This window comes from Mustelus asterias, chromosome 2 (assembly GCF_964213995.1).
Source record: "Mustelus asterias chromosome 2, sMusAst1.hap1.1, whole genome shotgun sequence".
Taxonomy (NCBI): Eukaryota; Metazoa; Chordata; class Chondrichthyes; order Carcharhiniformes; family Triakidae; genus Mustelus; species Mustelus asterias.
This window is the reverse complement of record NC_135802.1, coordinates 62,237,214-62,251,818: the sequence shown is the minus strand read 5'-3', so window position 1 is coordinate 62,251,818 and position 14,605 is coordinate 62,237,214. Positions and strand designations below refer to the sequence as shown.

Sequence of the window (14,605 nt, the reverse complement as noted above, 5' to 3'; positions counted from 1 at the left end):
TCCATCTGCCATTTCTTTGCCCAAATTTCCAGCCTATCTATATCCTTCTGTAGCTTCTGACAATGCTCCTCACTCTCTGCAAGTCCTGCCAATTTTGTGTCGTCCGCAAACTTACTGATCACCCCAGTTACACCTTCTTCCAGATCGTTTATATAAATCACAAACAGCAGAGGTCCCAATACAGAGGCCTGCGGAACACCACTAGTCACAGGCCTCCAGCCGGAAAAAGACCCTTCCACTACCACCCTCTGTCTTCTGTGACCAAGCCAGTTCTTCACCCATCTAGCCACCTCCCCCTTTATCCCATGAGATCCAACCTTTTTCACCAGCCTACCATAAGGGACTTTGTCAAACGCTTTACTAAAGTCCATATAGACGACATCCATGGCCCTTCCCTCGTCAACCATTCTGGTCACTTCTTCAAAAAACTCCACCTGGTTAGTGAGGCATGACCTCCCTCTCACAAAACCATGCTGACTATCGTTAATGAGTTTATTCCTTTCTAAATGCACATACATCCTATCTCTAAGAATCTTCTCCAACAACTTCCCCACCATGGACGTCAAGCTCACCGGCCTATAATTACCCGGGTTATCCTTCCTACCCTTCTTAAATAACGGGACCACATTAGCTATCCTCCAATCCTCTGGGACTTCACCTGCGTCCAGTGATGAGACAAAGATTTGCGTCAGAGGCCCAGCGATTTCATCTCTCGTCTCCCTGAGCAGCCTTGGATAGATTCCATCAGGCCCTGGGGATTTGTCAGTCTTTATATTCTCTAACAAACCTAACACTTCCTCCCTTGTAATGGAGATTTTCTCCAACGGTTCAACACTCCCCTCCGCGACACTCCCAGTCAACACATCCCTCTCCTTTGTGAATACCGACGCAAAGTATTCATTTAGGATCTCCCCTACTTCTTTGGGCTCCAAGCATAAGTCCCCACTTTTGTCCCTGAGAGGTCCGATTTTTTCCCTGACAACCCTTTTGTTCCTAACGTATGAATAAAATGCCTTGGGATTCTCCTTAATCCTGTCTGCCAAGTACATTTCGTGACCCCTTTTTGCCCTTCTAATTCCCCGTGTGAGTTCTTTCCTACTTTCTTTGTACTCCTCCAGAGCTCCCTCCGTTTTTAGCTGCCTGGACCTAACATACGCCTCTCTTTTCTTCTTGACCAGTCCCTCAATTTCCCTGGTTATCCACGGTTCTCGAATCCTACCCTTCCTATCCTTCTTTTTTACAGGCACATGCCTGTCCTGTAGCCCTAACAACTGTTCCTTAAAAGACTCCCACATGCCAGATGTGGATTTACCCTCAAACAGCCTCTCCCAATCAAGAGCTGCCAATTTCTGCCTAATCCCACTAAAGTTAGCCTTCCCCCAATCCAACACCTTACCCTTGGGACACCACTCATCCTTTTCCATCACTATCCTAAAGCTAACAGAATTGTGGTCACTATTTGCCACATGTTCCCCTACCGAAACTTTGAAGACCTGACCGGGCTCATTCCCCAGTACTCAGTCCAGTATAGCCCCCTCTCTAGTCGGGCTATCTACATATTGTTCCAAAGAACCCTCCTGTACGCATTTTACAAATTCCTCCCCATTCAGAGTCCCAGCTCTCAGCGATTTCCAGTCTATACCAGGGAAATGGAAGTCTCCCACTACAACAACCGTATTTTTCCTGCACCTCTCCAGTATCTCCTGACATATCCGTTCTTCCACTTCCCTTGGGCTGTTGGGGGGCCTGTAGTATACCCCCAACATAGTGACTGCGCCCTTCCTGTTTCTAAGCTCCACCCAGAGTGACTCGTTACACGACCCCTCTGAATTGTCCTCCCTCTGCGCCACTGTAATATGCTCTCCAACTAATACTGCTACTCCCCCACCTCTTTTGTCCCCTCCTCTGTCTCGCCTAAAACACTTGTACCCCGGAATATTCAGCTGCCAGTCCTGTCCCTCTTTCAACCAAGTCTCTGTCACCGCAACCACATCCAAATTCCTCGTGAGCATTAAGGCCCTAAGTTCGTCTGTCTCACCTGCTATGCTCCTTGCATTGAAGTATAAGCACAAGGGATGGAACTAAAGATTACTTGTGGCATATGTTCTGAAATTAGTCAACCCAGCATGAAATTTGTTAAATCTGCTGAATTTTGTATCATCTGCAATATTCTGCACTTGCAGCCGTGATGATTTTTTGATAAGCCAGTTATCTATCTATTCATCCATCTAGTCGCTGAGGCATAAAACTTTGGTCCACAAGAAGTTGGTTTTAAATGTGATTTTTTTGTAAAATTCCATTGACTTTTAAATTTAGTTTCTGCTTTGTTCATTTTTAATAACTATTAATTTAAAAATTTTTGTTGCATTCCCAGACTGTCAGCAAAAATCATCCCCTCCCTAATCATTGTAGATATTTTACAAACCTATATAAAGAACATCAATAATAAGTTGTCACATTCCAAGTTAGACTTGTTTGAATGATATTCCCCCAGTATATATGTCTATTCACCAGAAATGATCGAGTTTTGTTAGAATTTTCCTTTCACACAGAAGATCTTATGATGATCCTGCCGTTGACAATTTGTCTGAGAAGTGTGCCTTCTCACTCTTTTCCTCAAATTGTAAAGGAGAAAACACCTAATTGTAGATCCTCTTGTATTGTATTCTTTTAATTTGTCTTCATCACAACCATTTGTTTAAAGATGATCCACTTATGAATAAAAGCTCCAGCTGGATTTTTCCAGCTCTTTGCACCGTTGGGATCTTCCGATTGTACCGATGTGGACGGAGATTTCAATGGCTCGGTGGCCCCTTGGTAGAAGGTGCAAGAAAATTCTGCCATACCTTCTGGAGGGTGTCTGGGGATGCACGATAAATGCTGACTTTCCCAGCAACACCTACATGTTAATTTTAAAGAAAAAAGCAATTGCAAAAATTGCAGATACTCCACACTGGATGTCATCTCGACTCGCAATTATTTTCGCTGGTTTGGCTGGTTTCAGGCAAAGTTTTGCCAGAAGAACCATCGCAACTCTACAGGAATTGCTGCTGCGTGTGTGTACATTCGATTGAAACCAGATTGTTTTACTCATAGTAATTCATGCTTTCCTACTTTAGTGATCCCTTCACAAATACAACGGCCCTGTCTCTAGAGAAACTGAATGTCTTCAGAACTGTGAAAGAAATAACAGGTTGGTTCATTCAAAAGCTGCTTCCAGTTAAAATAAAATGCCTTTTATTTGTAAAGATATGTTCTGCAGAGATCCAGGAATGTAATTTATCACTTTCTCAACACCCTAGGCTGGAATATATCCTTCCCTGTCAGCCGGTTTGAAGGCCAGTGAGAACATAAAATCCAGCTGGTGGCCTTTCTGCCCACCACTTGCCCACCCACCTCTGACCTGCCTGAAGTTTTATGGGGGGGGGGGGGGGGGAGGTTTCAAGTGGCACTCCAGACCTTGAGCCTAAGTGGGCCCTTAAGTGGTCAATTTTGACCACATCAAAACCTCATTCAGCCCTTACTGATATTTTACCCGCAGTTGGGAGTAGTCCATGTAATGCACGAAGCCCACCAGATTAGCTGAGCATGTATGTGCCTGGCAAAGCAAGTGGGGGGAGGGGGGAAGGGATCTTCCTTTGTGTGTCACCTCGGCCCATCAGAGGCACCACCTCCATAAATCATACCTCTTTCTTTACCCTCTCCCCAGCCTCTCAAACCTATCCCCCAACCTTACTGGGGCTTGACAACCTGGCCCCTGCAGCACTCCAGATTTATCTCTGAGACCAGGTTCCCTAGCACTGCTGGGATTACTGTCAGTCACTCAATTGGCCAGCAGTTCTCCAAGGCGAGACTTCCTCCCAAGACGGGGCTTGAAGTCTTGCCTTAAAGCAATTCGCACTGATCTCAGCATTAAATTGCTACAGGGCACTGCCAGGATCAACTTTTCAGCTGGGGCCCGGAATGGTGGGGCTGGGGTGGGATGCAGAGCCCAGAATAGTGGAGGTGGAGTGGGATGCAGGGCCCAGAAAAGTGGGGGGAGGTGGGGGGGTTGGGGTGGGATGGGATACAGGACTTGGAATGGTGGGGGTGGGGTGGGATAGGATGCAGGGCCCAGAATAGTGGGGATGGGTTGCGATGCAATGCAGGACCCAGAATGGTGGGGTGGGGTGGGATGCAGAGCCCAGAATAGTGGGGGTGGAGTGGGATGCAGGGCTCCATAAGGTCCTATTCCATTTTTCTCTGACCTACAATTAATTGTTAGAATTGTTACATCACCGTGGTTGTTTCAGTAATATCACTGGAACACTTTGTAACACTTCCGGCTCAGCAAAACAAATTTTAAGTTTAAAATACAAGACTGTGCTTGATTGGAGAAAAAAAAGCTTTGAAAAATATATTTCAATCATTATATTTTATAATTGTTCATATGAAAAAGGAATCCAGGCTCTAACTTAGATCAGAGTAGTGTTGAAATGCATTTGAGCTTCAGAATGTTGCAGCACACTTGTTTTTAATAGTCTGTTATGAAAAGCCTGAGGACATCGTTCAAAGTTAAAAATTCTCTATAGATGGAAGGCTCTGTAATTTCCCACATGAAAGGTACCAATCATAGCTATATCATTGTGGAAAAATAATACAAGGCATGAAATGTGAGGCAGTCATTTCCGATTATTTTCATATTGGAACAAAGGCATGTGTACACACGATATTATGATTTTCTTTATTAATATGGTTTTAATACTTTAGGCAGTGCTGTGTTTAACTTTCAGAACAGTGCAATATGTACACAGGAGGAATAAAAGAATTACAGGTCATGTCCTCAGTTTCACTGTCTTATAAACATATCCCATAATAGCTATTGGACACCTCTAATACATTTTTCTCCCAATACTTATCCAAATTTCTATTTGCAGATGCAAGCAGCTTGCATGTCTCCCTTGTCAGTCCATTCAATACATTCACTACCCTCTAGTTTTTTTTCCAAAGTTTACTTATTAGTGTCACAAGTAGGCTTACATTAACACTGCAATGAAGTTACTGTGAAAATCCCCTCGTCGCCACACTCTGACGCCTGTTCGGTCACACTGAGGGAGAATTTAGCATAGCCAATGCACCTAACCAACACATCTTTCGGACTGTGGGAGGAAACCGGAGCACCCGGAGGAAACCCACATAGACACCCAAGGCCAGAATTGAACCCGGGTCCCTGGCATTGTGAGGCAGCAGTGCTAACCACCACCTCTACATAAAGTAGTTCATTTTCATCAGTCTTTTCACCCTCTCTTTTCTGAGCTTGAAACTATTAATAAAAGCACGATAACGGGGCACTTAGAAAATCATAATATGATTGGGTAGAGTAATTTATCATTTAGTTTATATTGCCACTTTTTATTAGCCTTTCCTAATCTCGTGATTTTGCATTTATAAACCTGCAATAATAATTGCCTTTCGTTTGCCCAGCTCATTAATCAAGCCAGGTCGTCCATCCACTTCGATACTTAATTTGACTGCTTACCTTTTGTTTGACACTGTTCAGTATCCCAATGAAAATTTGGAGAGATTTCTTTTCCCATTTCCACACTACTTAGGTGCACTAGAAAGCAATGGCTCAACCCTACTAGTTTTCTCTTCCATGGTAACCAATTTTGGGAATAGTCACTCTTCCTGCGTTCCTAAAGTACGTTGTTACATATTGGATTTCTCTGAAAGTTAGAAATAAAGAGCCAATGTATAGACGATTCATTTTTAAGATAGGTATATTTGACCTACTATTTATTAAAGCCAATGTAAAATGGGGGAATCAAACTGGAGAGCACAGATTACTGATGAACTCTAAATCTATGCAGTCATATTTGTTGAGTTTCTTCAATATTTATATTAGTGACATGAAGTTTCACAAACTTGATGATGGAATTCCTTATTAATATACTTCTATTTTCACAAGGGTACTTGTTCATTCAAAGTTGGCCAGGCCATTATGAAAATCTTCAAGTTTTTGAAAACCTTGAAATTATACGTGGCCGGACACAACATCGGTAAGTGATTCATTTTGCTGTAGTTCAATAGGAATTGTGTGCAATTCTGGTCGCCACCCTATCGGAAGGACGCGATTATACTGGAAAAGGTGCAAAGGAGATTCACCCGGATGTTGCCTGGGATGGAAAGTTTCAGCTGTTCATAGAATCCCTACAGTACAGAAAGAGGCCATTCGACCCATCAAGTCTGCACCGACAATAATCCCACCCAAGCCCTATCCCCGTAACCCCACATATTTACCCTGCTAATCCCTTTAACCTACACATCCTAGGACACTAAATGGCAATTTAACATGGCCAATCAACCTTACTACACATCTTTGGACTGTGGGAGGAAATGGGAGCACCTGGAGAAAACCCACACAGACACGGGGAGAATGTGCAAACTCCACACAGTGACCCAAGCTGGGAAACAAACCCAGGTCCTTGGAGCTGTGGGGCAGCAGTGCTAACCACTGTGCTACCATGCCACCCCTGTGCTATGAGTAGAGACTGGATAGGCTGAGTTTGGAGCAGGGGAGGCTGAGGGGGGATCTGATAGAGATATACAAAACTGAGAGGCAGAGATAGGGGAGATTTTAAGAATCCTTTCCCCATGGCAGAGGTGCCTAAGACCAAAGGCCATACGTTTAAGGTGAGAAGTAAGTGGCTTAGAGGGGTTCTGAGGAAACATTTTTTCACCCAGAGGGTGGTGAAAATATGGAACGCACTGCTTGAGAGGGTGGTAGAGGTAGGAACTCGCACAATAGTTAAAAAGCATCTGAACAAAGACCTAAATTTCCAAGGTATAGTAGGCTATAGACCAAGTGCTGGTAAATGGGATTAGCATAGATTGGTATTTGATGGTCGGCATTGACATGGTGGGCCAAAGAGCCTGTTTCTGTGCTGTATGACTCAATGACTCTATGAAGAACTACTTATTAATGGTAGGAAGTCATTTATTAAGTTAATTGTGTTGCGAACACAATCGAAGTGTCCATTTTCATTAAAGAATTGTTTCATGTTATCATAGCTGCCACACTTATAACATCTGGAAAGGAAGATGCACAGCATATTAGCTGTGTCCATTAAATTCATTATACATCAGGATTATGTATTTGCCCACTCACTCAACTTGTCTAAATCACCTTGAAGCCTCTGAACATCCCCCTCATCACCCATCTTCCCGCCAAGCTTTGTGTCATCAGCAAACTCGGAAATAATGATTTTGGTTCCCTCATCTAAATCATTGATGTATTTTGTGAATAACTGGAACCCAAGCACTGATTCCTGCAGAACCCCACTCGTCACTGTCTGTGACTTTGAAAAAGACCCATTTGTTGCCGCTCTCTGGGTGGAAATTTCCTATAATTTGTCAGAATGTCAGGCTCTGACTGAAGGCAGGCATGAGTCTCTCCAGTTGCACATCCAAGTTTTCAGACCAGATCTTCAGCCACTCTGACAGGAAAGGATCTGGGGCTGTGATTTATACCTGGCAGAGCGGGGCCGGATAGGGCAGGCAGGCCCATCTCCACAGAGATCGCAGTGCCATCTTTAAAGGTCAGCACTGAAATCTAACCTACCCCCACCCTCCCCCGCAGACCCAGAGGACAAACCCCCCCCCCACAAGCATCAGGGCAACCCCTTCCCACCATGAAGGGATCAAGGGCTTACCCCATCCCAACCGCATAAGATATTGGGGTTCTTCCCCTCTCCCCCAACTGCACAAGATATCCCTTTCACAGACAGGTCTCCCCCACTTCACTGGCAGTCACCCCCCCCCCGCTTCACTGGTATGTCTCCCCCTTCAAAGACATCAGTCCTTTTCCCCTTTCCCTCACCAGACATAACAGGATCCTCTCCCCCACCATCAGTGGGGCTCCCCAGAGAGCATTGCCAGCCTGTGCCAGAGGGCTGTGCCAGGGCACTAGTGCCAGGGCACTGCCTGGGCATGTCTTTCTCCCCAGGGGGCTATATTACCTTGGTGTCCCCAATGGGTTCTCCTCCACTGAATCCAGTTGTTCTGATGCCGTGAGGGGGATCATGTGATGGGGGGCTCGTTGATAATATTAAATTTTATTAATTACACCACTGGTGAGAGGTGGGGAAAACCAGAAAATGAGGTCTTGCAGGTGAGGATCTCATTCCCCAACTCTCGCAAGAGTGGAAAGAGGAAGAACCCCTCCAGTGATGAACAGCAGAGGCAGCAGAGAGACTTCACTCAGAAGAATTCTGGGAGAAGTCGGCGCAGTCACATCCACTAAAAAGTGGGAAGTGTTAGGACTGGTGTCAAGGAGTGCTCTTCTTGCTCCACGTGGAAGTCTGGGCACATTTCCAGTGCCCGGGGCCAGCATGTGAGCAGGAAGTGTGTCCAGCTGCAGTTCCTGGGAGCTTGAGTTTTGGAGCTGAAACGGCGACTGGGGACATTGGAGCATCCGCGAGTCTGAGAGCATTGTGGATAGCACATTTAGGGAGGTGGTCACACCGCAGCTGAAAGGACTTGAGGAATGAAGGGAATGGGTGACCATCAGACAGTCCAAGAGATGAAGGCAGGTGGTTCAGGAATCCCCTGGGGTCTCACTCACAAATCAGAATTCCATTTTGGAGGATGATTAGGGTGCTGGTTCCTTCAGGGAGTGAAGACAGAGCCAAGCTCTGGCACAACAAGCAGCCTGTCTGTACAGGAGCGGCCAGGGGGGGGACAGGAGCGGCCGGGAGGGGGGGGGCAATAGTAATAGGGGATTCTACAGTCAGGGGTACAAATAGGCGCTACTGTGGCCATCAACGTGACTCCAGATGTTATGTTGCCTCCCTGGTGCTGGGTCGGGAATGTCACTGAATGGCGGCAGGGCATTTTGAAAGGAGAGGGTGATAAGGCAAAGGTCATGTACATGTTGGTACCAATGACATAGATAGAAAGAGGGATGACGTCTTGCATCGAGAATTCAGGGAGTTAGGCAGTAGGCTAATAAGCAAGACTTCTCGGATTGTAGTCTCGGGATTACTCCCAGTGCCACGTGCTAGCGAGCATAGAAATAAGAAGATAGTGCATATGAATGCGTGGCTTAAGAGTTGATGGAGGAGGGAGGGTTTTAGATTCCTGGATTGCTGGGACCATTTATGGGGAAGGTGGGACCTGTACAAGCGGGACAGTCTACATCTGAACCAGAACGGGACTAACATTGCTGGACGTTTTGCTAGTGTTGTTGGGAGGAGTTTAAACTAATTTGTCAGGGGGAGGGGACACAGACTGTTAGCAGAATAAGGGCACGGAATCATACAGCAGAGGACATTGGTAGAGTGTTGAATGAATACTTCACATCCATCTTCACCCAAGAGAATGAGGACGATGGTCTGGAATTCAGGCAGAGAGACTCTGAGCTTCTTGAGCAAATTGACATAGGAAAGGACAAGGTATTGGAGGTGTTGGCAGCCTTAAAAGTGGATAAATATCCAGGTCCAGATGAATTGTACCCTAGGCTCTGTGGGGGGCAAGGGAGGAGCTTGCAGGAGCTCTGACCCAAATTTTCAATTTTTCTCTGGCCATTGGAGAGGTGCCAGATGACTGTAGAACAGCTAATAGGGTTCTTATATTTAAGAAGGGTTGTGAAGATAAACCAGAGAACTACAGACCAGTGAGTCGCATGTCAGTGATAAGGAAACTATTAGAGAAACCTCTGAAGGAGACCAACTGTCTCCACTTGGAGAGGCAAAGCTTGACCAGGGATAGTCAGCATGGCTTTGTCAGAGGGAAGTCATGCCTAACAAATTTTTTGAGGAGGTGACCAGGTGTGCAGATGAGGGTAGTACAGTCGATATAGTTTATTTGGATTTCAGCAAAGCCTTTGACAAGGTCCCACATGGGGGACTTACAAGGAAGATAAATTCACAAGGGATACAGGATTCAAAATTGGCTCAGTTGTAGGAGTCAGAGGGTGATGAAAGAAGGCTGCTTTAGTGACTGGAAGCCAGTGTCCAGTGGCGCACCACAGAGATCTGTGTTGGGCCCCCTATTATTCGTCATTTATATAAATGACATTGATGACATTGATGATGTAAGTTTGTAGATGACATAAAGATTTGACGGGTGGTTAACAGTGAGGCGGAGTGTCTTGGGCTACAAGAAGATATAGACGGAATGGTCAAATGGGCAGATAGAATTTAACCCTGAAAAGTGTGAGGTGATACACTTTGGAAGAGTAATTTGACAAGAAAGTACTCAATGAATGGTAGGACACTAGGAAGTTCTGTGGAATAAAGGGACCTTGGCATGTTTGTCCACAGATCTCTGAAAGCGGAAAGGCATGTTAGTAGGGTGGTGAAAAAGGCATCTGGGAAACTTGCCTTTATCAATCGAGGCATAGATCACAAAAGCAGGGAAGTCTTGTTGGAGTTGTATCGAACTTTGGTGAGGCCACAGCTACAGTACTGTGAGCAGTTCTAGTCACCACATTATCGGAAGGATGTGATTGCACTGGAGGGGGTGCAGAGGAGATTCACTACGATGCTGCCTGGGATGGAAAATTTAAGTTATGAAGAGAGGTTGGGTAGGCTTGGGTTGTTTTCATTGGAGCAGAGAAGACTGAGGGGCAACCAGATTGAGATGTAGAAGATTATGGGAGACATGGACAGAGTGGATAAGGAGTAGCTGTTCCCTTTAGTTGGAGGGTCAGTCACAAGGGGACATAGGTTCACGGTGAGGGTCAGATGGTTTAGGGAGGGATGTGAGGAAAAATCTTTGTTCCCTGAGGATGGTGATGGTCTGGAATGCGCTGCCTGGGAGGGTGATGGAGGCGGGTTGCCTCACATCCTTTAAAAAGTATCTGGATGAACACTTGGCACATCATAACATTCAGAGCTATGGGCCAAGTGCTGGCAGATGAGATTAGGTGGGAGTTCAGGTGTTTCTAATACGTCAGTGCAGACTCAATGGGCCGAAAGATCTCTTCTGCGCTGTATGGTTCTATGATTCTATGATTTTGTATCCGGGATGCCATTTACGCTTGCAGCAAACATGGGTGCAGAATCGGCCGCTCTGTTTCCTGTCTGCGAACTAATTCTCAATCCATGCCAATATATTAACCCAATCCCATGTGCTTTAATTTTGCACACTAATCTCTTACACAGGGCTTTGTCAGAAGCTTTCTGAAAATCCAAAGACACCACATCCAACAATGAATCTTTCTGGCCAGTTAAGAAGTAGGATAGATTTTGCAGATAGCCTACCTTCCCTGATTAGGGAATGGACTATGACGTAATAAGACCTAAAATAAACCTCCATCTCCCCCTTTAAAAAAAGCCAACTGCAGAGATGAGTCAGTACATTAATGAGTTATAAAACAAACTCAAAATACCAGGCTTGCATCTTAGTCTTAATTTCAGATTTGTGTCTGGGTTGTTGATAAGTTGATTCCTGTCACAAGATGGTAGCCAAAAATGATGGCTGCATATTATGGATGGAGGTTTATCTGTAGTATCACAGACTAGATATTTCAGTAATACCAGTATCGATAAGCAAAACTATCCTGAATGGAGAGCCAGAGTGGGGGATTAAAGTTTAGCAAAAATGTAAAATTAAACCCTCAGATATTTTTTCTTGCAGCATTTTTTAAAATAAAACTGGAATTTATTTAGAATTCTCACTGGTTTTGGTAGATGGTTTAAATCTAGTATTTATTTTGCATTACATCTGAAGACAAAGTAAGGAAGGAATGAAATTTCATGACCTTGGGATGTCCCAAAGTGATTTACTGCCAGTGCAGTAATTTAGTCACTGCTGGAATGCAGAAAATGTGCAGCCAATTTTCTTCCATACAAAATATTGGGTTTTTTTATGGTTATAAATTAACAAGGTTCGTAATAAAATTGGAATGTGGGTTTGCACAAATAGATGTATTTCAATCTGATTTTTGTTGATTTGGACATTCAAATCTGTAAGTATAATTCACTAAGAACGTAGAAACAGATGGTGAGTGCAGCACTTCACTCAGGAATAAGGTTACTTTTAAAATGCATGACTGTCCATCTCATTTGTGTCAGTGAATATGACTTACCTTTAAGCTTGGATTTACACAATTGTCTGTTAATATAGGTATGGTTTTCTTTGCCTCACATCTTTCCATTTCTGTGCATGTTTAGTAACAGCATATCACTCGCTTTGGTGAAGCTGAACATTACTTCTCTGGGATTGCGTTCACTCAAGGAGATTAGTGATGGTCAAGTCAATGTCGTCAATAACCTGAGACTCTGCTATGCTGACACCATACACTGGGAGCAACTTTTCAAATCCAGCAGACAATCATCGAAAATATCACATAATAAACCAAAGGATAAATGCAGTAAGTGAATAACTTTGATTAAAAACTTCTTGGCATTGGGATATTTGCGTGGTCACTTAGAAGTTGTTTAAATCTTATTTGGCCCTGGAGTTCTGGAAACTACTCTAGTTTTGATTTGTTTGAATACGTCAAAAGGATCGCTAAATAAACTTCTTTCTAACCTAAAGCTTGATGCCATTTGGAATGTGGAATTAACACTAAGCTGCTCACAATAATTTTAATGCACCAGCATATTTTTAAAAGAAAGCTAGATCTGGATTTTACTCCTTACTTGGAGGAATGATGAATCATATCTCAGAAAATGGGTGTTCCAGGTTTACGTATATAGGGAGTGACCTTGAGCCCATGTTCTCCGTCTGTGGGATCAGCAGCGGGGGCTTAAGATCCAGTGAAACCCAGAAATCAGAAATCTCACCGGTGAGATCAAGATCTCAGATTTTCGCCACCCCTTGTCGGCGACACAATCAATACATCAACATACATTTTAATATAATTAAAGACCCCCCCCCACCCCGCACCCCACCCCCCCCCCCCATCCCCACCACCACCACCACCACCACCACCATATATTGATCTCTTGCTTTGTTTTCAAACCTCATATCTGCAAGGTTTACAGCAGGTTCATCCAGTTGGGAACCTGTAGTGGGGATTCCCACCCCCCCACCCCCGGGATGTAAAGGTGAGCATAGCCCCCAGGGAAGAGGGACATGGCCAGGCAGTGGCCTGCACTGTCCCTGGCATAGGTTGGCACCATACCAACTTGACAATGCCAACTTGACAGTGCCAGGGGTGGACTTTAGTGGGAGTCTCATGGGAGGGGTAGGGGTCTCAATTATTTGTGGTGTTGGGGGCAGTGGACGTTGGAGCAATGGGGATAGCGGCGGTGGCTGTTTGGTGGGGGGGAGCCAATGCCAGCATTGACTGTGTTTGGGAGGGCGGTGGGTGTTTGATGCCAGCATTGACTGATGGCGGGGGTTGGTGTAGTCCAATGCCAGCATTGACTGTTTGCTTGGGTTGGGGGAGGGGGGTTGGAGTCCAATGCCGGCATTGACTGCTTGGGGTAGTGGGAGAGTTCCTGAGACCTTGGAGGTGGGTTGCGGGGGAGAGGTTATTTTTTTTCCCTTTCTGTGCAGCTGGGCTTTTCCCGCCCCTCAACATGATGGTGTGAATCATGCCTCCCTGTGTTTTTTTGACAAAATGCCATAAGATCTGGAGATCAGACCCTGACATTTTGCCATTTTTTGGTAAGATTAATGCCCATAATCACCAATTTTAATACTTCAGTAACATTACGATTACTGAATGATTTTAAGAAAATCTTTGCATTTCAATATCTTTGGGAACAAGGCAGGAGCATCTAGGTGTCCAGCGTGTATTTATGTGCAATATGCTGGAATCTTAACTAATTGCCCTGATCATATTAAACATGATATCTTGATCTCATTAAATTTATGTCGGCGTCCTTAGCCAATAATACATAATAAGATAAAAGAAAAATACGGCAGATGCTGGAAATCTGAAATAAAAACAGAAAATCCTGGAAAGGTTCAGCAGGTCTGGCAACATCTGTGGAGAGAGAAAAACAGAGAAACAAAGCTCTGAAGAAGTCATAAGGACTCAAACATTGGGCAGAATTTTCCCACAAAATGGCTCAGGTCAGAATTCTCTGACTGTCACTGCTGCCAGCGAGAAAGGAGAATTTGACACTCAGCCAACTCTGCGTTCACTGCAGTGGGACCAGAGAACCCCAGCTGCGGGTGAGGTCGGAGAATCTGGCTGGAAAATATGGCCTTAAATGTTATTTTGGGTGAGAAAAGCAGTGTGTGCACAAATCAGGTTGCAATTTTCCTACTCAGTCATTTTTTTGGGAGAGGAGCAAGTTTTGCACTGGTTCGGAGAGGGGTGGGGCCTAAACATGCTGGCAAGCTCGACTTCACAGATATCAGGCGCCATTTTTAAAGAGTGCCCCAATCTCAAAATGAAATTGAAGACCCTCCTCCATCCCTTCACAAACATCAGAACTCCCCCCTCCCCATTGAAGGGATGTTTCCCCACCCCTCTCTCAAGATAGATTGCAGTCATCAGGGCATTGGGGCCCTCCCAATGAGTCCCCTTCATCCCCCCGCCTCATGACCCCTTTCATGCATCCCCTTCATGACGCCCTTCATGACCCCCTTCATGCCCCCCCTTCATCACTCTCTTCATGCCCCTCCTTCATGACCCCGTTTCAGGCCCCACTACCTTGGCAGG

General features: G+C 44.9%; 1 protein-coding gene across 2 annotated transcripts in view; it reads left to right on the top strand.

Moving 5' to 3' along the window:
• Positions 1 to 14,605, top strand: part of egfra (epidermal growth factor receptor a (erythroblastic leukemia viral (v-erb-b) oncogene homolog, avian)) — a 293,967-nt gene that overhangs the window by 212,647 nt on the left and 66,715 nt on the right. For both annotated transcript variants that reach the window (XM_078236313.1, XM_078236322.1), the window contains exons 10-12: positions 3,120 to 3,193; positions 5,948 to 6,038; positions 12,156 to 12,355. In XM_078236313.1, the coding sequence (XP_078092439.1) occupies positions 3,120 to 3,193; positions 5,948 to 6,038; positions 12,156 to 12,355 (365 nt within the window). The remainder of the gene's footprint in view (positions 1 to 3,119; positions 3,194 to 5,947; positions 6,039 to 12,155; positions 12,356 to 14,605) is intronic.